The 21517-nt window shown below is 37.9% G+C and overlaps 1 protein-coding gene and 1 long non-coding RNA gene across 2 annotated transcripts in view; one reads left to right on the top strand and one right to left on the bottom strand.

The window, feature by feature from the left end:
- DNAH7 (dynein axonemal heavy chain 7) overlaps positions 1 to 21517 on the top strand; it is a 241874-nt gene that overhangs the window by 56175 nt on the left and 164182 nt on the right. The window contains 7 exon segments of the mRNA XM_025442048.3: positions 285 to 412; positions 1525 to 1603; positions 5236 to 5460; positions 7613 to 7759; positions 9783 to 10468; positions 12635 to 12821; positions 21235 to 21428. Coding sequence (XP_025297833.3) covers positions 285 to 412; positions 1525 to 1603; positions 5236 to 5460; positions 7613 to 7759; positions 9783 to 10468; positions 12635 to 12821; positions 21235 to 21428 — 1646 coding nt within the window.
- The window catches only part of LOC112656669 (uncharacterized), a 136437-nt gene continuing 127388 nt past the window's right edge, over positions 12469 to 21517 (bottom strand). Inside the window, exons 6-7 of the long non-coding RNA XR_007409028.1 lie at positions 13125 to 13211; positions 12469 to 12777 (exon numbers count right to left, since the gene is read on the bottom strand). This is a non-coding gene — a long non-coding RNA (uncharacterized LOC112656669). The remainder of the gene's footprint in view (positions 12778 to 13124; positions 13212 to 21517) is intronic.

Here is a 21517-nt window from a genome sequence, read left to right as displayed (position 1 = left end):
TTAAATCCCCCACTGTCTATTTAGCAATAACTCAATTCTCCAAAGTTCTTATATCCGTTGTTGTCCTGAAATAGAATTGGCTTCCAAGATAACAAACTCTTGAAGATTTACCCAGAAGATAGCTGCAGAATATGAGTGTTTAGAAAATCCTGCCTGAATCATATTAAAAAAAAAACAACAGAAAATCTGAATCTTGTTAGATCACACACACCTTGTGAGAAAGGCAAAATTGTGGGAATCTTTTATTTTCATGTTTATTAAACTTTTAATACTTAACATTGCAGACTGTTCGTTTAGGAATGTTTGAGATGCACTGTGAGGAATTAATCAGAGCTTTGGTGAAGCGAGCAGAAATTATTTGTGGAAAACTTATAGCTAAAATGTTCAGAGATCACCAGGAAGTAAATACAAGGTATTTATGTGATACTATTTTTTTTTTTCAGGGGGATGTTAGATAGAATCAGTTGTCCTTCAAATAAAGTTATGGATTAGAATGGTGTCATCAGTGACCCTCCTACTTGGCTTCGTTATGCTATGATTATTATTAGGTTTTCACCACAACTGTGCCTACCCAACTGCCTGAAATAAGGCGGTATTAAAATGTGCTTGCAGTTTTGTTTGCACAAATCAGATGAGCGTTTTCTAAGATCACTAAGATTTTAAGTTTGTATAATCCAGTACACAAAGCGGATTTTCCCAATAATTGTCCTCAGTCCTAACCGACCCTCAAGTTTGGAACTTCACTCAGTGTAATTACTCTTTAAGGCCGTGACAACATGTTATCTTAACTAAAAACTTATTTGTTGACCAACCTGGAGATTTTTAGGAAAACTGGCTCATGTTAAGTAAACTCGTGGAAAGGTAGAAAGCAGGATACCCATCTATTTAGACAAGAAGTAGAACTTGTCTTAGAACAACTGGTGTTACTGTTGCTCTGGGAACCTCTTTTTCTGGCATCGGTTACATGGAAAATCCCCCCACATAATCAGAAATTTTGTAATGGTTATGGTATTACAGGAAAACATAGATCATTCAAAAAAATATTCAGGATGCATGAAAGCCGAAAGGAAGCTTATATTAGGCACAACAGTAAGTGCTTATACTCCAAATATGAATATAATTGCTGAAGGAAGTTACACTCTTAAGGGGGAAATAGACCTACAAACCAGTACCACTTTTTGGGTGCTATCTCAACTAAATCTCTAATAGAGCCCCTAAAATTGTAGGTTGGAAGTGATTGTTTATGGCCCTGGCTTTTATATAGGATTAGGAACTTCTTGAGAGTCGTTATTATATTTTCTCCATTTCTCTCTCACTTAACATCATGGTTGGGAATGTAATAAATGATCATTAAATGTATATTGAATGAATGAGCATGGACACAAATTGGCTTTTTAATTCTTTAGACGTCACGTAGGTAAGATCATCTTTATTTTTCACATGGCGGCACATTTAAATAGTACACAGGAATGTATTTAGGTATAAAGTTTAATTATGTAAGACTGATTTTGTCTGGTGTTTCAGATTATGTGATGAATTTGAGAAGATAGCTGAAAAAGCTCTTAGCACTCCTCCAAATACAGCGGAACTAATGGAAATGAAGGTATTATTTATAAACTCTTAGAAGTCCTATGTGTTTAAGTTAATTGTCTCCCCAGCTGTTATTAGTTAATTATCAACATGATAATATAATAACAAATCACTCCAAAAGTTTAAAGAGCCTTAAAATAATATTTTATCATTCTTAGCTCATGAATCTGCAGTTTGGTGATTCAGGCTGGGTGTTCCCGGCCGGTTCTGGTCACAGTTGGATCACTCACTCAGTTGGGTCTCGCTAGCTCTCAGCTGGGTTGACTAGTGTGCGATTTTTGGCATTTTGACTCGACTTCACTCGTCTCTTAAACTCCAGCAGCCTCACTGGGCATGTTCTCCTGGCATGGTAGAAACGCAAAAGCAAGCCCAGTTGTACAGATGCTTTTCAAGTGTCTCTGTGCATCACAGTGGTCAACATCTCATTGGCCAAAACAAGTCCCATGGCCAGAGAATGAGAAGACACCACAGGTATGGATAGGAGGAGGTGAAACATGGATACTGGAAGAGCTGTTAGCATAACCATCTACCAATATTCTGAGAACATCATTAGTACTTCTTGCCATGTTCAAAGGCATTAACCAGGACTGTCTTGGGTAACCTGAGCTAGGAGGTCATCCTTAACTTTTTTAATCAAATATTTAATCTTTAATAATTTGTTTCCTATAGGCTGTTTTTATGACATGTTAAAATTTTCTGTGGTAGTTTGCCAAAATGTTTTGAGCCTAGGATTTATGGTATTAAAATAACAGGTAAGTCTCACTTCAATCATTTTTCATGTTTCTTCTGTACTTGAAGTCCGCCTAATGGTGGGTAAAACAACTAGCTAATCACCATTTTATTTTATTCCTTCTTCATTCTCATAACAACAGGCTTTTACGACACTTTCTTTTTCCAGCCAGCATTCTCAAGACCTAAAATGAAATGTTTTCCTCTTAGATTTTAAAATATTTAAGCCAACTCCGCAAAACATGTAAAATCATTCAAAACTTTGTATAGGCAAGAAGTTACAAAAGAAGTTCAAATGCTTATGCACATTCTTTAAATTACTCATTTAAAGAAAACTTTTTTAAAGTTATTAGAACCAACTTCTACATATCAGCCTTTAACTAAAAGAATTCTATTTTCTTTAAAGTTTTTGTACTTGGATTAGGGTTGTTAGCATGTGAATTTGTATGTGTGTGTATATGTGTGTGTATTTGATACACACATCTGTACATAATCTCTTTTAGAAGATTTTTATATTTTATATCAGTTTTCATAGGATGTCAAGTGATGCTTTGATCATGGATGATTATAAAATAACTGGAATTCCATAACTGTATTCCTTTGGAAAAATGAATATCAATATTGTTTATTTACCCTCCTAGCCATCACTGGAAATATTTACAAATTTGGAGTTATTTAATGTGAATTTCTGTTGTTCATAACAACAGAATTAGCAAATAGGATTCATTAACTGTTATTTAATATTTCTGTATCTTAGAGAAGTTTAGTTGCACAAGGGCAAAATAACTTCTGTATTCAATACCGAAATTGGGAAATAAAAATCCTGTTGTTTGACTATACAGAAATCTAATTAACCAAATTACAAAAATATATTTTCAGTTAGACATTTTGTTACTTGCGGAAACCACCATGGTTCCCATCTTACTTGTTTGGATTTGGAACATAAAATGTAGCCTTCCTAGAATGATATATTAATGACAGACTTTTAGACAATGTTGCTCCTTTAATCACAAAAGTAAAATTTTAAGCAATATGGAATTGTACAAGGTAAAAAGCAGGAGTCTATCTTTTTCCATAAATTCTCTCTTTTGAGTAATGATTTTTTTTAAGTTTAATGTGAATTCTCTTTCCAAACATGTTTACAGTGTTAAGCATAAATAACACTAGAGAGAGAGAGATGAAGAGAGAAAACCAGAGAAATGAAGATTAAATAGACTTTTAAAAGCATTAAAAAAAAAGCAACATTTACTTCCTGGACAGGGAGGGTAGGGTATACAATAGGGAAGGTGAACATATAGGTAGTTACATGTCATTGCCAGTCTTCTCATTTTTCAATAGGGAAGCAGATTTCCTTCAACATTTATATTAAGATATGTGAATTAACATGTATCAAAAGAGCTTTGAAAAAAATTAAAAATTAAAAAAAGAGCCTTGAGAGAGCTATTTGTGCATATGTACACGTGCATGTACGCGTGTGCTCATGCACACACATACGCGTGCACACACCTGTGCATTCACCACTACCCCTCACAGATTTGTGTTTACAAAAACAAAATCATTACCCTGCGGCAAGTTACTGTATTCACTGAACAGTAATATCTTCTTTGTATCTCTCCCAGGTAACAAGGAATCTTAGCTTTTTCCCCAAGATCAGTAACTAATTAATATGATTTATTAAGTCATCCGTCATTTCGCTCTTGATTTTATTTTATTATTATTATTTTTTCCGCTCTTGATTTTAAGTGCATCTTTTCAATGCTGAATTCCCACAAGTACACAGATATAGTTCTGACCTCTCTTCTCCCTTCTCTATTCCTGGGACAGAACAAGAACTACTTAAATTACTACATCTAGGGGTACCTGGTGGGGGGGGGGCGCTCAGGGGTTGAGTGTCTGCCTTTGGCTCAGGTCCTGGGATCGAGTCCCGTGTCGGGCTCCCTGCATGGAACCTGCTTCTCCCTCTGCCTGTGTCTCTGCCTCTCTCTCTTTCTCTGTGTCTCTCATGAGAAAATAAATACCATCTTATAAAAATAAATAAGTCTATATTATGTGTTCATATTTGGCTAGTGTCTATCATTTTTTTCATGATTATCTTTACTACTCTTAAGTATTTACCATTTCAGAGACTTTCAGAATTATGATGAATTCTGTTTTTTAAAATGCCGTGGCAATTTTGATAGAAATTGCACTGGTTTTATAGACTTATTGGAGGCAAACTTACATCTTGAGAATATTACATCTTATCATATATTTATACTTTTATCCAGAACTTTTAAAATGTCCCTCAATAAAGCATTATAGTTTTCCTCATACAGATGTAGCACATTTCTTGTTAAATTTTGCCTATAGCTAGCTATGTTTTAGTTTTCATAGTTAAGGAGAGTGTTGTAGTCCTGGTGTCTGCTGCATGTTTGCAATTTTTTTTTTTTTGCATGTTTGCAATTTAACATTTGTTACGGAGGTGATGAGACTAATGCTTGTCCCCGCCCCCTCCCCCCGCCCCCAACTAGACCAGAAAGCCTATGGGGGCAAAGCTCTGGTCGGTTGGTTGTCGCACTGAATTGCCAGCCCCTGGCACAGTGTCAGGCACTAGCAGGTGTCCCAAAGTGCTGCTGTCAAAGAATAGATGATATCACCCTGCCTCGTTTCTCCCAGAAATCCATTGCATTCTTCTCTGGTTTCCTGGGGCTCCTAATGTGTTCAGTATTTTCTATTTTTCCCCGCTGCTGTTGTGTAGAGGTGCGTGGGACTGATGACAAGTGAGCTGTGTTGGCAGTCTCCTATGTTGAACCAAGAGCCTTCACTTCTAACAAGTCTGTACAAATTCATGCATCTTTATGCCAAGTGTCTCCACAGCCTATGTTTTGACTTGAGCTGTCCCTTGAAATGCCATTTGCAATCTTTGTCTTCCCGCAGGCTTATATTCAGAAAGTAGAGACAACTGAGATGGTTGAACTGGGCCAGAGATTGGTGGATTCTAAAAACTGCCTCGCCTTCCTCATTGAGTGTACAAACTTCTCTCCAGGAGACATCAGGTTAAATAATAATGTGTTCCAGTGGTTTGGAAGAATGGACGAAATTTTTGATGAGCACAGGAAAATCATTAAAGAGAAAACGGAACAATATCAAGAAGGCCTTAAGGTTGGCATCATAGATATTTTAAGTTATTTTCGTTGTCTGGAAATGTTTAAGTTTCGACTTCTTACAACAGCTCCTCTGTTTCACAGGTCAGGTATTTAAGCTTTCTTATGCCATCAGTCTTGGTGGAAGATGGTAGCCATACTGGACCATGCAGCTTCATTGCTTGACTTTTCAACGGTGAAAAATTCTAATACATTAACTACAAATGACCATTACTAAAAATAGTGTTTATTTTATACAGTTTATACTACTCTTTTGAGTTATTTTTATTGGTTGACCTCAAAGCTCTCTGGGCGAACTCACCTAGGGATTGTGCCCAGAGTCCTCACTCTAACATTCAGTAACTCTCATCTTTTCTGGTGTCCAACATATAAGATGGTTTGTGATTTTTTTTCCCCCTCATCTGCTTGTTCAGCTTCATCTTCTATCTCCTCCTTTTCTTGTTCTGGACTTTACAACAACCCTGAGCAACTTTTAGATCCCTGCCCTCCTTCCACCTCTCCTCTCTTATACGTTCTGTCCATTTGCTGGCAAGCGCACCCCTGGCCTGCACACGTGCTTGTCTCTCTCGTGGACTCAGTTGACTTTCTCAGAATTCTTCTCATCAGACCTGAGTTCTGCTTCTCCTCACCTCCCCTACATTTTGAACACGTCTCCACTGGATTAATTAACCTGATCACTATGTTCTCATTGTCAAGGGCATCTCGCCAGTAGACGGTCAGTGCTTTGATGGCAAACCTGTTTCCTTTATTCCTCTTCTCCATTTATACCCATGGGCTAGTGTGGTGCCTGACACGCAGGAATAGTGTGAGCCCCTCCATAGCTATTGTCCGAATAAATGATTTCATGGTTTCAGTTTCACATTACAGAGGAAGGAGCTGAGGTTTCCAAAGTGAAGAGACTTATGCCGGGTCAGCCAAGAGACGTCCTTTGATAGCAAGCCCAACCTCTTCCTATCACATTACAGCAAACACAATTCATTGGTAGAACATGTTGTTGGGAGAATAATTCATAGGCTTAACCAAAAACCTTTATTTTAAACTGTAGTCTGTATTTCTGTTGAGCATTAGGCCATTTCAGAATTTTTTTTTTCCAGAATTTTTTTAAACCTGTAGAAAACATCATGAATAGTAAATGTTAGACATGGAAGTCATGAAGGATTCTTCGAAAACTGTTAGGTGGCTCGGAGTTATCTGTGCTTTGCTATAAGTAAACACTATTCTCCAAACTACTATTGATGAATTTTGTCCTCTCATTTTTCTTCCCCCACTGGGCCAGAGCAATAAAATTTCCATGAACTAAAGAAGACAGAAATCAGCCTAGATAATCCATAAAATATAAAATCTAATTTTGAATAACCCAGATTTGACTTTTGAATATTTTATTAAGAGCTGATTTTTTTTTAGAGCCATTTAATTTGGAGTGCCTTACCAATGATAATTTTGTAATGAGCTTTTTTCATTAAAAAAAAAAAAAAACCCACACGCCTGTTTTATATTAGAAGGCTGGAGTTTTTTAGATTTTAAAATCCAGATTTATTCGCCTTGCACATTTCCTGTGAAGAGAGCCAATAGGACAAGAAAAATGACCTTGGAGTGTTTTGTTTTAGCAATTGAAAATTGATAAGATATTGAATATCAGAACACAAAGTCTGTTTTTTTTTTTTTTTTTTTTTTTTTTTTAGTTATTTGTAAAAATGCCACAGATCTCACTATATAGCCTTTAAAAAACTGGAGCTTTCTTTTAGCCCCATACTTGATTATTATGAATTTTTAAAAAATCTTATAAATCATTTGTTAGCACACATTCTTTAGCATACTAAAGAATAATACCATTGTTTAGCCCATTCTTATTTTATTGGTTAGACTTTCTTACATTGGTAGGACAAATTTAACTTTATCTAATTTCGGAATTATAGGAATCTTAATTCATTAATTTTAAATCCCACCTCTTAAAAAATCCTGCATATTTTAGATCCTCATCATCTTCCAAATGAGTCTCCTCTTTATATCTTGCCAGTGACAAAACAGAATAATAATTCTGATAATCCTTACAAATATTTAAACTTTTCACGATGCCTAGGGGTTTTATCTTTAAAATATTGTAACAAAAACAAATAAAATATTGTAACAACAAATATTGTTTGTACTAGTTACGGTGTGAACGGTTTGTGGAGGAATTGGAGAGTTATGCTAAGCAGTCAGAAGAATTTTACTCCTTTGGAGACCTTCAGGATGTACAGCGATACCTGAAAAAGGCTCAAACTCTGAATGCAAAGTTGGACTTAGCAGCAGACAAGGTATAGTTTTTAAAATTTTTAAGAGGAAAAAAAATAAAATTTTTAAGAGGATGAATTAGTTCAAAAGAAAGCATTGGGTTCGTATTGTATATTCACCTTTTATAAATAGATTCAAATGAAAGTTTAGCTACCTTTCCAGAATAAGTGGCACAAATATCATACACCTAAAACTAATATAGTATGTTAACTATACAGGAATTAAAATTTTTTTTTAATAAGAAGTAAGTGGCAAAAATAGATCTTATACACATACTAAGGAGAAGCAGCATTGCTGTTTTCTTCTGGTAGTTCTATCAGGGCCATTCATCTTTTATTTGAAAGATCTAGTGATATTTCCACCTGCTTATTTTTTATTTTGCATCATTTAATCATTTACATCATTTGCTAGCACTTGCTTACTCATTAGTTTGCCCATCTTCATAGAAGCCTCTCTAGATTTGGTGGCTGGGTTTTTAAATTAGGCCCATTACCTTCTCCCACCGAGCCAGTTTGTTCCCAATATTGGTATGTCAGAACTTGGCTTTCTCTTTAGAAGAAGCTGGAAGTGGAAAAGCCATACCTTTTGCCAAATAAGATGTTTGAGATTTTTAATTGCATTTTTTAAATAAAAAGGGGAAATATGAAAACAGACCATATTATGACGCTTTCTCATTTTTCTTACATTGAAAGATGTTAGTATCTTATCAGTTCAGGTAATTAAATAGTTTATAATAGTCACAAATATGTGAACACATGTTAAGAAAAGAGAAGCTGTAGGCTTTAAAATTATGTGGCTACTGAAATTTTGGGTAATCTGCATGATTTATATGCCTAACACACTTTTCAATTCTATAGATTTCTCCTCTAAGTCACCTACCTCCTCATATACTTCTACTACTAAAGAGGAAATTAATGAGTTCTTTGCCTCTTCTTTTTCTTTTTCTTTTTTTTTTAAGATTTTATTTATTTGAGAAAGAGAGAAAGTGAGCATGAGCAGTGGGAAGGGGTAGAGGGAGAAGCAGACTCCCCTCTGGGCAGGGAGCCCAGAAGCAGGAAGCCCGAGGCTGGGCTTGATCCCAGGACCCTGAGATCATGACCTGATCTGAAGTCAGTGCTTGACTGAGTCACCCAGGCTCCCCTTCTTTGCTTCTTTTTATCCCGTACATCTTCAAGATCCAGCTCTGGTTGCAACTTCTCTACATAAGCATCTATTCACCATGGTATCTTGCCTCTGAGTGGTAGCATTTTTTGTATACACGATGCGTGTGTATTAGAGTTACTACTCTGAGACATCCCCTTTATTGCCTATATTATTGTTGAGCAATTGCAATTTAACTTTCTACATATGCATGTCTTATCTCCTTAGCTGAAATACCACCTCCTTAGTGTTGGTGTTTTGCAATATAATACTTTTTTCTGTTTTCCACAGTACCTGATACAATGCTGTGTGTATTAAAAGTACTTAAGTTCTTGTTAATTACTGATGCCATAAGCTTAATATATCTGGATGGACAAAGATGTCTTTATACATATCATTACTATTTTAACTGACGTAACCAGATACTGTTCTCTGGAAAATGTAACAAAAATAAATAGGAAACATAGATTGCCGTTCAGTATTTCTCGATTGTGGCCTAATTTCAGTAAAACTTTGGGGCTTACTGAGGGCCTGGGGGAGGGGTCACATTTGATAAAAAAATTTTTTTTGATCTTTATTTTTTAATTTTTAATTTATTTTTTTGTTGGTGTTCAATTTGCCAACATACAGAATAACACCCAGTGCTCATCCCATCAAGTGACCCCCCGCAGTGCCCATCACCCCAGTGACCCCCACCCCCCGCCCACCTCCTTTTCTACCACCCCTAGTTCGTTTCCCAGAGTTAGGAGTCTCTCATGTTCTGTCTCCCTTTCTGATATTTCCCACTCATTTTTTTCTCCTTTCCCCTTGATTCCCTTTCACTATTTTTGATAAAAATATTTTTTAAAAATTAAGTTTGAATATCATTCACTTGCAGAATAACATATCTTATACCCGTCGTTCCAGATTGAGCAATTTAATGCTGAAGAAGAGGCATTTGGTTGGCTTCCATCAATATATCCTCAACGTAAAAAAATCCAAGACAGTTTGAACCCTTACCTTCGCCTCTATGAAACTGCTGTTGAATTTAGCAACAAATACCGAGCGTGGACTGAAGGGCCGTATCATAAGGTGAACCCAGACCAGGTAGAAACAGATGTTGGAAATTACTGGAGAGGACTATATAAGCTGGAGAAGACCTTCCACGATTCTCCAAATGCATTGGCAATGACAAAAAAAGTCAGAGCAAAGGTGGAGGATTTCAAGCAGCACATTCCTCTCATTCAAGTGATTTGTAATCCTGGCTTGCGCCCCCGGCACTGGGAGGCCATGTCCAGCATTGTCGGCTACCCGCTGCAGCCAACAGATGACTCCACTGTCTTCTCTTTTTTAGACATGGATTTGGAACCGTACTTATATAGGTTTGAGGGTATTAGCGAAGCAGCAAGCAAAGAACATTCTCTTGAAAAGGCCATGGACAAGATGACTAATGAGTGGGATGCTATGGAATTTGTCATTCTTCCTTATAGAGAAAGTGGGACATTTATTTTGTCATCAGTTGATGAAATTCAGATGCTGTTGGATGATCACATTATTAAAACACAAACTATGCGAGGATCTCCCTTCATCAAACCTTACGAAAAACAAATAAGGTAAAGTGATATTTATGGGACCGTGTGTATGCCATGTTTACCAAAATTGTCACTTGTATATAATATACAGTTCTTTTTGGAAATTGATTCTGCACTTCATACTTAATATTTTAAATAGTTGATCGTAAAGAGTGATAACCTTCTTTGCATCTGGAAAAGTGTCCATTTCTTTGCTATCATCTATGGTCCTAATGAAAGTGGTGGACAAACAGCCTCCAGATATTCATTTTTATTGCCTGCAATCTGATCTTATATATTTGACTCAAAAATAATTTCACATCTCTGCACATAGTTCATACAACATATTATCTATGAAACTGAAGATAATGTCATTTTCCAAATATACTAATGAGATTGTTGTAGATGATCCTTGAAAGTCTATTATGATTCTCACTTCTATGCCTGAAGGATGCCTAGGTAGGCACAGAAGTATGAATATTATGACTCGAGTCTGGAGTTTCAGGCATCTGGACACAGATGATTAAATTAAATCCTTATCCTGTTATTTTTTAAAAATGTTTGTAATTTGTATTAAGCGGTTTATATTTTACCTTAAAAAGAGTGTAAATCCAAATCAGGCTACCATCTTCAGTGTGAGTTTATATGACAAGGGAAAGCTAACTGCTTGGCAGTGTGCACCCCCTGCTATTGATGTCATCCTAAACTTGAGTGTGCCCTGCATGGGCCCGGGCACTCAGGTTGCTCAGCCTTGCTTGCTTCAATATGCTTATCAAGAGGAAATTTTTTTTTAAACTACTCTGGAAGCAGTATAACCAGATTCTAGTTTTAAGGACTGCACATGAGATCATTAGCCAGTGGGAAATTGTCTGTCTCCGTCAAGGATTAGATGGAGAAAGCGGGAAGAAGGGAAGGCAGAGGCATTCATCTCTTCTTGTGAAAAGAAGAGATGTTAAATCTGATAAATGTTAAAGAGATTTTAGAAAAACATTTGAAAATGCCTGGTGACTTTGAGAACTTCTATTGACAGAACTTGATTTTAATAGTCTAAAATTACAGATCACTAATTATAAATGATGAAAAACATCTATTAATCTACACGTAAAGCTATCCCACCTCTAAGACCTGTTGCCATTGACTGATCATCCTTTTTGATGGCTGTGTTATCTCTTGCAGCTTTCTGGGGTCAGATCTGGATCTATCATTCATTAGCTGGGTGAACCTAAACCTGGTACTTACCTTTATCCGCCTTAGTCTCCCCATTGGTAACCAGATATACTGGACCTTAGAAATATGGTGAGGAAGGAGCAAATACGTACAGAGATCTTAAAATTGTGCCTATAAAATTGTTAGTTAATAGAGTAATTATATATATTCTTGAAGAAATCTTGTCATTATCTGTGTTCTCCATATTTAGATATGAACTGATTGCTGTTGTAGATTTAAAAAATGCTTGCTGGGATGCCTGGAAAAAAGTGCTTTCTGAGACTGGGTGGCTCAGCGGTTGAGTGTCTGCCTTTGGCTCAGGGGGTGACCCAGGGTCCCAGGATCGAGTTCCACATCCTGTAAGGAGCCTGCTTCTCCCTCTGCCTGTGTCTCTGCCTCTCTCTCTCTCTGTCTCTCGTGAATAAATAAATAAAATATTTAAGAAAATAAAAATAAATAAAAAGTGCTTCCTTCTAATAAATAACATACTATCATATTTTAGTTTATGTAGATTTTCTTTAAAACCCAGAAATATTGTATTCTGGAAATAAAGCCTTTATGGGCCCAATTTTTTTTTTTTTTTTAAGAAGAATGTTAAAGGAAGTGAGTCTTGGATGTAACTACCTTTCCTAAGAAGTTCAGATTGCCCTTCATTGAGGACATCATTACTGTCTCCAAAATCTCATTTCTCAGTTTGTATCTTCTAGCCATGGAATTGATTTGCGGAAAGGTTCGTTGCTATGGCATATACAGAAACCTGCCCATTTGTAGATGCGTATATCTGAACGTGTATATCTGTATAAACATAAATATTGGTGCTATGATTTTAAAGCAGATTTTGAAGAACAAATTTAGTGATTTATTGTTAAATGAAGGTAAAGAAATGGAAATAGGAATAGGAGCACTGCATACAAGATTGTGACAGTCAAAGAGCATCGTTTTGAGTTCTGTCATCTGAAACATTGCTTGATTTGCTGTCGAACCACTGTGTTTTGTTCTCAGAGAATGGGAGAGCAAGCTCCTGCTGCTTCAAGAAATTCTGGATGAATGGCTCAAAGTCCAAGCCACATGGTTATATCTGGAGCCCATTTTCAGTTCTCCAGACATTATGTCTCAAATGCCTGAGGAAGGAAGACGATTTACAGCTGTGGATAAAACATGGAGAGATATAATGAAAAGTGTTGTACAAGTAAGTGAAAATCTCCGAGGATGTAATTATTTGGTTGAAGTGACATGATTTTTGTTTTCAAAACACTCCAAATAAGTCATTTTCTTTTCCTCCTCCACCTACGTCCCCCTTTAATATATTACTTTAGGATCTAGGAGCAGGAAATATCAAAACTGACTAGATATTTTGTCCTGACTGCTTCTTGAGGTCCAAAGTAATTTGCATTATTTAATGACATGTGGTTCTATTAGTGGTTTCTACTGGATGCTCTGGCAGGAAGACCCTGTGAGCAGCGCTCCATGTCCCCATTTCTTCTGTGCCCACCTGGTTATGGGCTGCGCCACCACTGAAACGCGCTATTGTGGAAACATGCCAGCATGCTGCTCAATCAATAAGTTTCTCTTTAGGCATCTAAAAAAGAATGAGTTGCAAAGATAAAATTAAAGAGACCAATACATACAAACAAAATGCAATCAATCAATCAAAACACAAATACTGAACTTAAAATTTAAGGATGGAATTTGGTGACGTGACACTGAAAAAGATGTGAATTTTTTGTTCAATTCAAAAGACATTTACTGCCTGCAAAGCATGGTCTGTATGTTACTGGGAAGGTAACATTAAATAGAAGAAGTATTAGTTATTAAATTATATTCATTAAGTGAATGTAAATTTCTCCATTCATGTTTTTGATCAAATATAATACTGTAAGATAGGGTGAGTATTATCTTAAAATTTTCCTACCCTAACATAGGAATATGCATATTTTTATTATTTGAACTTTGAAAGCTGTGACTATAATCCTAAACACAGATAATACTGGATCAACACCAACCGTATGATTTGCTAGGAAAAATGTTCCGAAATATAGACATAGATTTAATAAGTTTACTTTGTTTTATGTAATACTTGAAACCTATCTCTGTATAAACCAAACTTTTGCAAAATTAATCACACTGGAATTCTATAAGAGACTGTTGATGGGTCACTTTGCAATACATTTAATCATCTCTAATTTGTTTTAAACATTCAGCCATTCATTTATTGTTTCTTTACAAAAGGGCAAAATCCTTACAACATGTATACATTTTCACTTGGAAAAGGATGAAATAGATTTTTCTTGGTTGCCCCAAACAAAAAATAGATGTTTGTATTTTCCTAGTTAAGATCATTTTTAAAATAAAAAATGTTTTTTTTTGTATTTGATCAAAATACTCTTCAAAACCCCATATTGCTAAGGAAATTTTATAGACATTTTAGTACCTAGAAAAAGGGCAGCTATGCTGGCGCTAGTTAAATTAAGGAGGCAGATCTTCAATTCTACCAAACTGCTGAATTAAAAAAACACACAAGGGCACCTGGGTGGCACACCGAGTTAAGCATCTGACTGTTGGTTGCAGCTCAGCTCATGATCTCAGGGTTGTGGGATCGAGCCCCGAGTCAGGTTCTGTGCTCAGCATGGATGCTGCTTAAGGATTCTCTGCCCTTCTCTCCCCATTCTAAAATAAATAAATCTTAAAAACAAACAAGTACACTTGAAAACTAATGAAACACCGTATATTTAAAAAAAAAAGGGGGGGGGCGGGGAACAGACAAAACAAAAAACATTACTTATTCTTATTCCTAAATAAGCAGTTTCTTTTGGGTGATGCTTCCTCTACTTTTGCTGTAAGACCTGATCGTCTTCCTGAACCGGCTTTACATTTTCTTTTTCTCAATATATTAGTATTCAGGATAGCTTTTGTCCATATTCTCCAAAGCTTTGACAATAAACCTAAGTCCGTATTTTCTCGGGAAGGCTAATGAGGTGACCTGTGTAGTAGAGACATCACTGGATTGTTTGATACAAAAAGCCATCACTTTCCATCTGAGGGATTTCTTTTTTTTTTTTTTTTTTTAAAGACATTCATTCAGTGTCGTGATCAGACTATTACATTTAGCAATCAACAGCGTGGATGCAAAAAAACCCCTACATTAAAACCCTTTGTTGGGCTGCTTTACACTTTCCACAGAACGGAAGCTAAAATAACCTGTTATACAATTACTCACAAATACAGTCCTCGAGTTTTTTGCCCATACACATGAGAATTGTCTAAACTGTGTCTTCACAGTTTGTAGCAGGTGGGCCCTGCCACCACTTGCTTGGCTGGGATCACAAATCTGTTGTAACCTGTAGCTTCCCTGTCACCTCTCCTCTCCTGTTAAGCTTTGTTTCCTGGCAGTAATTAAAACCTTCCGCCCCTGCCATGGCCACTGCTGCTGCTGGAACCGTAGCCACCTTGACCTCGTGGTTTGGTGAAGTATTGGCCTCCACCACCAACAGGGCCAGAGCCTCTGTCTCCAGAATGTCCTCCTTCCATGGGTCCAAAATTTGAAGATTGATTGTTGTAATTGCCAAAATCATAATAGCTTCCTCCCCACCCCCAAGTGGCTTCCATCATCACTAAATCCTTTCTAGCCATCCCCACTGCCATTGTATCCACCACCACCTTGACTGCCACCGAAGCCACCTCGACCACTGAAGTTACCCCCATGACCAAAGTTGTCATCTCCACCGAAACCACCTCCACGACCACCACCAGAGTTTCCAGAACCACTTCGACCTCTTAGGCTGGACGAAGCACTAGCCATCTCTAGCTTAGATAAGGCTTTCCTTCCTTCACAGTTGTGACCATTCACAGCATGGGATTTTTGAATGACAGTCTTGTCTACAGGGTCAGGGTCATCAAAGGTCACAAAAGCAAAGCCTCTCTTTTTGCCACCACTTCCATCAAGTCATGATCTCAATCACTTCAATCTTCCCATATTGTTCAAAATAATCTCATAGATGATGTTCTTCAGTGTCTTCTTTAATGCCACCAACAAAAATCTTTTACAGTTAAGCAGGCACCAGGGCTTTGAGAATCTTCTCTTGAGACAGGCCTCTCTGATTCCACAACTCTCCCATCCGCCTTTTGTGGCCTTACATCCGTGGTTGCATCCACCTCCTCCAGGGTGGCCTACCTGATGAACCCAAAGCCTCCGGAGCGCTTGGTGTTTGGATCTCTCATTAGCATAGTCCGTAAGCGGTCCCCATCAGCTGTTTCAAAGCTCAAACCTTCAATGAAGAGCTTCTGCAGCTGTTCAGGCTCTTTGGGAGACTCTGACTTAGACGTGACCATGGTGGGAGGGGAGACTTCAACGATGCTTGGAGGCGTCCAGGGGCAGAAAGCCATCTGAGGGATTTCTAATAAAGCTGCTTTTAGAACCGGATAGGAAAAGAGACTCAGAGGTGAAATATAAAATGTAAAGGATAATTTCATGTTTTGAAACCTGCTACCAAAGACCCTTTCTCCCTAGGACCTTGACCTTTCAGTCTAATTCCAGAATTTTTCAATCACTATTAAGATAGTTTTGCCTGTGAAGGCTTAGCTGTACCTGTCTCATGTTCTACCCAGAGCTCTTGTCCTTTGCACAGAGTAGGTAAAGCTGAGTTTGAAATGTTGGGGAGATATGGGGACTGTCCTCTCACACTACTTCTCTCCCTCCTGGGCTTATTTCCTGGTGCTGGGACAAAGACAAGGAAGGAAAGGGGGTGGGGTGGGGAGATAGGGAGAGGGAGGGAGGAAGAAAGAGGGCAAGAATGAGAGGATTTACTAATATAACTAGTCCAGCCAAACTGGCTGTCCTTTTGCTTAGTGGTCATAAGATAGCCTTTTGTTGGTGGTGTCCAGGCTCTATACCCTTATTGTTGGTCATCACAACTGGTCTAGCTTTTTGGTCAGTCGTGGACTGGTAAAGTCCACAAATTGACTCAGTAGGGACAGGCGAAACTCCTGATGAGCTCTCTGGTAAGAGAGTCTATCCTGAGCATCTCTCCCTGTTTTGATCATCCTCTATGAGATTGGGCTTCATCTTCAACCTGACCTTCCAGTGGTGGCTACCGCCACATTTCTGCCCCAGGCTGCAGCAGTATTTCAGAAGTCTGTAGTCCTTAGTCTCATCCAGGGCTTGCAGAACAGGGAGGATCCATCTTCTGTACCTCTTAGTAGCTTTGGGCACATGGTCTTTGCCCTTCCTTCACCTGGTCATTCCACCCTACCATCTTCTCCCTACCATCTTCTCCCACTTCTTTTTCCTGCTCTGGTAGCACTGGAACAGGTCATCACCCCTGGTGCTGGAGCAGACTTCCAGTTGGGGTAGATGTTAGCCTCCTCTATTTGAAGACAATGAAAACATTTCCAGGGGTTCTCTTCGGCCCTCTCCTTAAGATTCAGGGCGGGGGGGAAACCAGTTAACTGCCTACCATTCGGAGGTGAAGGAAGTGGGTAATCTGTCTTCATGTACACTGCACTCACTCCCCACCCTGACTTTTGACCCTTACAAGTCTTCATTTGTTTTCCATACCAGCATAAAAATGCACTCTTGAACTTCTCCCCAAAACTTTTCCTCTTGTAGTCTAACCACATCTTAGTACACGTCAATACCATCTCCCTGGTTGCTCGGGCAAAACACTTAGGAGTCACTTTTTTTCTTTCTTTGTCTTGACCAGTAAATATGATCACTTGGCACTATGCATCTCACTTCTTTCTAGTGAGCTGGAAAGCTAAAAACCATCTCTCAGACTCCCTACCATCTAGTTTTTGGCAATGAATTAGATTTAGACGACTGTAAACACGCACTTGGGATTTGGAAAGCATAAGTGAAACAGCAGCCATCTTCTTGTCATTTCAGCTATTTCTGCTGTCAGGCAAGATCATGAGCATATGACTTTTTTTTTTTTTTTTTTTCCCAGCAGGACTTCAATATCTGGTCATCAGCTTCATAGGTATTTAGAGACAGCGACGTTGGTGGCTTTCTGAGCCCTAGAATCACACCTACCATGGTGCGGTTGAGTGCAGTAGAGTCAGTGGTGGTATTCTTTTGTCCTGATTGGGGCAGAGATAGAAACCCTCCTGGAAGGTCAGTTCCACAGTGTTTTAGGAGTCGCTCCTGTAAGCTCAGCTCGGAGCATGCTCCCTTAGGCCTTCTGATGACTTTGTAATCATTTAATTCCCTATGTTAAGTGTCTTTTTTGCTTAATATACCTAGAAGCATTCTGCACAGAACTCTGAATAAATGTACGAACACCTCAAAGATGGAACTAGAGTTGTTGATATGACCCAGTTGGGTTTTAGGATGGTGAAAATCTAGTTACCATTTGAAGACGGGATACTGGCGGTACCTGGCATGCAGTACAAAAATCACTTAAATTATGCTCTTGGTCTCCTGGAATGGAGAGTCTATTTTACAGGCAGTTCTTTAGTGGACCAGGTGGCTGCTGGATTAAGTCAGTACTATAGGAATTTGAGATAAAAGGGATAGAAGGCGGGCTGAATTCTTTTAAAAGCACTGGAGAAATTAAAGGATGATATGGCTTAATTCAGAATTTACAACTACTCAAGACATGGTCAGAGGACTAAGGAGCTTCTGTGGCCGCCCTTAAAGAGCCTCTTATTACAGCTAGAAGTTTGACATAGCCAAGAATGAGCAATGGAGCCTGATTCAGTGGGTTGGCAAATTACAAAGTAATTTAAATGAGAGCCTTGCCGGATCTGTTATGTGAAAGGTAAATTACTTAGTGGGCCAGAGTAGGATGGTGAGAACTGGGAAATGGGGACTTTGGGGTTGATTTGATCGACTGTAGGTCATCTGACTCTCCTGCTGAGCTTCCCTTGCCTGAAGCCTCCGCAGAATCCTGGAAAATATGCAAGACAAGGTGTCCCAAGGTCTCTTCTGTGAGTCCGCGTTTTCTTTCTTAACGCTTAAAAGGTTTCATGAGTATCTGCCAAATTTCCCGTTATCCAGGGATTTCTGATGAGGTAGTTTATTATGCTTTTGGAAGTTCACGGAACTGGCATGAGCTTAATATCATGAAGCATATGAAAACATACTTTCTGTGAGGCTTCCTGGAGGCAGGAATTAGAATGCTTTCTCTATATACCCAAATTCAAGTTTCAGGCCCCTGATATCACAGGCATTTGGTTTAAAAATGTAAATCAACCAGTAGATTGTTACTTTGAGCTGCTGAGAGTAGAGATACTTGTGAAGCCAAAGAAGACACATAAAATTTGTAGAATTATTCCTTTAACCAAGAAAAAAAATATGACAGCTAGAAATTCCTTTTCTTCCCCTCCAGGAGACAGAAAGTAATTAAAGTGTCAAGGGAGTCACACTAAGTTTCAAATTTCTGGTAGCTTCCTATTAGAACATCTTATTATTATGTCCTGAGAACAGAGCTACCAAGTTCCATCCTGGTGGGCCATGGAGGACTGTGTCTCCTTGAGTTGCTCTGTAGGCCGGCAGGCTCCCCTCGCCCTGCGTGGGCTCATGGGCAGCACCTAATGATGGAGTGAACGCCTGCTGCAGAGCAAGGCTATGGCAAGACTTAAGGCACTTGAGGCCAGTTTTATTTTACAATGATCAATAGCCTCCCCGAAGGGTGACAGATTATAACCGTTCATTTTAACTCTGTGAAACTGGAGTGGAGTAACCTCCTCATTCCTTCCATCTGTCCACCCCGCCCCCTCCCCCCGTAGTGTCTTTCTGTCCGTCCATCCGTCCATCTCTTTCATAGACAGTCGTGGAGGACAAAATGAAGGGTAGTTTCAGGTATAGGTGCTTCCTGCACTTATACCATCTGAGTTGCTTCAAGTATTTCATCTAGTTTGGTCCTCAGAACGCCTTTGGAAGAGGACTCTTATTCCCCTTTTAAAGATAAGAAAACATTGATACATATACCACATCTTCTTTATCCATTCATCTTTCTGAAATAAGTCAATTGGAGAAGGACAAACATTATATGGTCTCATTCATTTGGGGAATATAAAAAAATAGTGAAAGGGAATAAAGGGGAAAGGAAAAAAATGAGTGGGATATATCAGAAAGGGAGACAGAACATGAGAGACTCCTGACTCTGGGAAACGAACAAGGGGTGGTGGAAGGGGAGGTGGGCGGAGGGTGGCGGTGACTGGGTGACGGGCACTGAGGGGGGCACTTGACGGAATGAGCACTGGGTGTTATTCTGTATGTTGGCAAATTGAACACCAATAAAAAATAAATTAAAAAAAATAAAGATAAGAAAACAGAGACTCTGGGTAAGTAAATGACCCGAGGTCATACAGGTTAGAAGCAGCGTTGAGTCTTAGGAACCAGGTCTGCACTTTCCTTTATCTGATGCAGTCTTTGTTATGTTCACCTTACCACAGGGAGAAAGTGAAGGAACTTTATTTTCCAGTCATGAGATGATTACTTTTACATATTTTTTTTCCCTTAAGTCAACATACAAAGGTACATACATTATGGCCTTTGTTCATTGAGGGATGGCACATTTGGCTCAGTCGTAGAGCGAATCTGGCTAAGTAGGTTTGACCTCAAGAATCCAATACAAAACTTTTCTTGAATGTGAAGAGGTATTTCTTTTGTAATTGTAGTATTTAGGGAAAGAGATATGAACTGTTGTTTTAAATAGCTGAATTTTTCTTTAGCTTTCAAACCTCAGATCCAAAATAGGAATATTGCAATAAATTCTTTGGCTGAGAAGAAAATAAATATTGTTAGTTTGTGAAAGGAGTTTTTCACACTTACTAGCAACTATTCAGCTTGTTTTTGGTTTTTGGTTTTTTCCAACAAGAAAAGGCAAACATTACCAGAAGGTGGCACTCTGAGAACATCATTTTGGTTTTTGGATTTAGGAGTCCAAGAGTACTCCTCTTTCCTTTCTTTATTGGATGAATTGCACATTTAAATTATGATTTGGGTCTTTGTCATGCTTCTTTTTACATGTGTTTTTAAAAATGTGTATTTAAACATAGAACTGTTAGGAAATAAAATATCGTTTTAAAATTGTCTCTTTGAAGGTAACAATGATATGTTACATATTTCCATGTGAACCTGTTTTATTGAGAAAACAGGTATTAATGATGATTATCTTATTCGATTAAATTGCTGGGTTTCCAAGTTACATTGTTAAAATTCAAAACAATGCAGAAAAGTGCATCTTTCCCTTTCAGCCACATTCCGAGTATACTAGCAAAAGCATTTTAGAGAGTCCTGCAGAAATAATAAAACTGCTCTATAGAACAATTTACAGCTGACACTTTTGGTTGATCTCTTAGCCATGGCTGAGTAAGAGAAGTAAGCTAAATTAGTTAGTCTTGAAATTCCTTGTTTAATTTTTTTTAACAACATTCCCTTAATATCTATACATTAAAAAAAATCTATACATTTTCTGTTACTCATATTAATAAATATACTAGCATGTACTCACTGTTTGGTCTGGTGATTAATACCTCCAATGTGTTTTAGCAGCTTTTTCTTAGTAAAGACCTTTTCTTAGTTTGTCATTGATGTCAACGGTGAACACTAAATTTGGAATTGATATTTTTGAGTTGGGTGTTTTTTTTTTTATTTTTAGGATAAACATGTTCTACAAGTTGTAACTATTGAGAGGATGCTGGAAAGGCTGAAAAAATCAAATGAACTTTTGGAACTCATTCTTAAGGGACTTAATGAATATTTGGAAAAGAAACGTCTCTTCTTCCCCAGATTCTTTTTCTTGTCTAATGATGAACTTCTTGAGATACTATCTGAGACTAAAGATCCCACTAGGTAAGTTGCTTACATATATAACACGTGGCTAAATTTATCTGCTTAAATTTAATTTTTAAAATAAGGTAGAATGTGGATAGATATAATGA

The sequence above is a fragment of the Canis lupus genome, chromosome 37 (assembly GCF_003254725.2).
Source record: "Canis lupus dingo isolate Sandy chromosome 37, ASM325472v2, whole genome shotgun sequence".
NCBI lineage: Eukaryota > Metazoa > Chordata > Mammalia > Carnivora > Canidae > Canis > Canis lupus.
The sequence above is the reverse complement of the archived record's forward strand: the minus strand, read 5'-3'. Positions and strand labels throughout refer to the sequence as shown.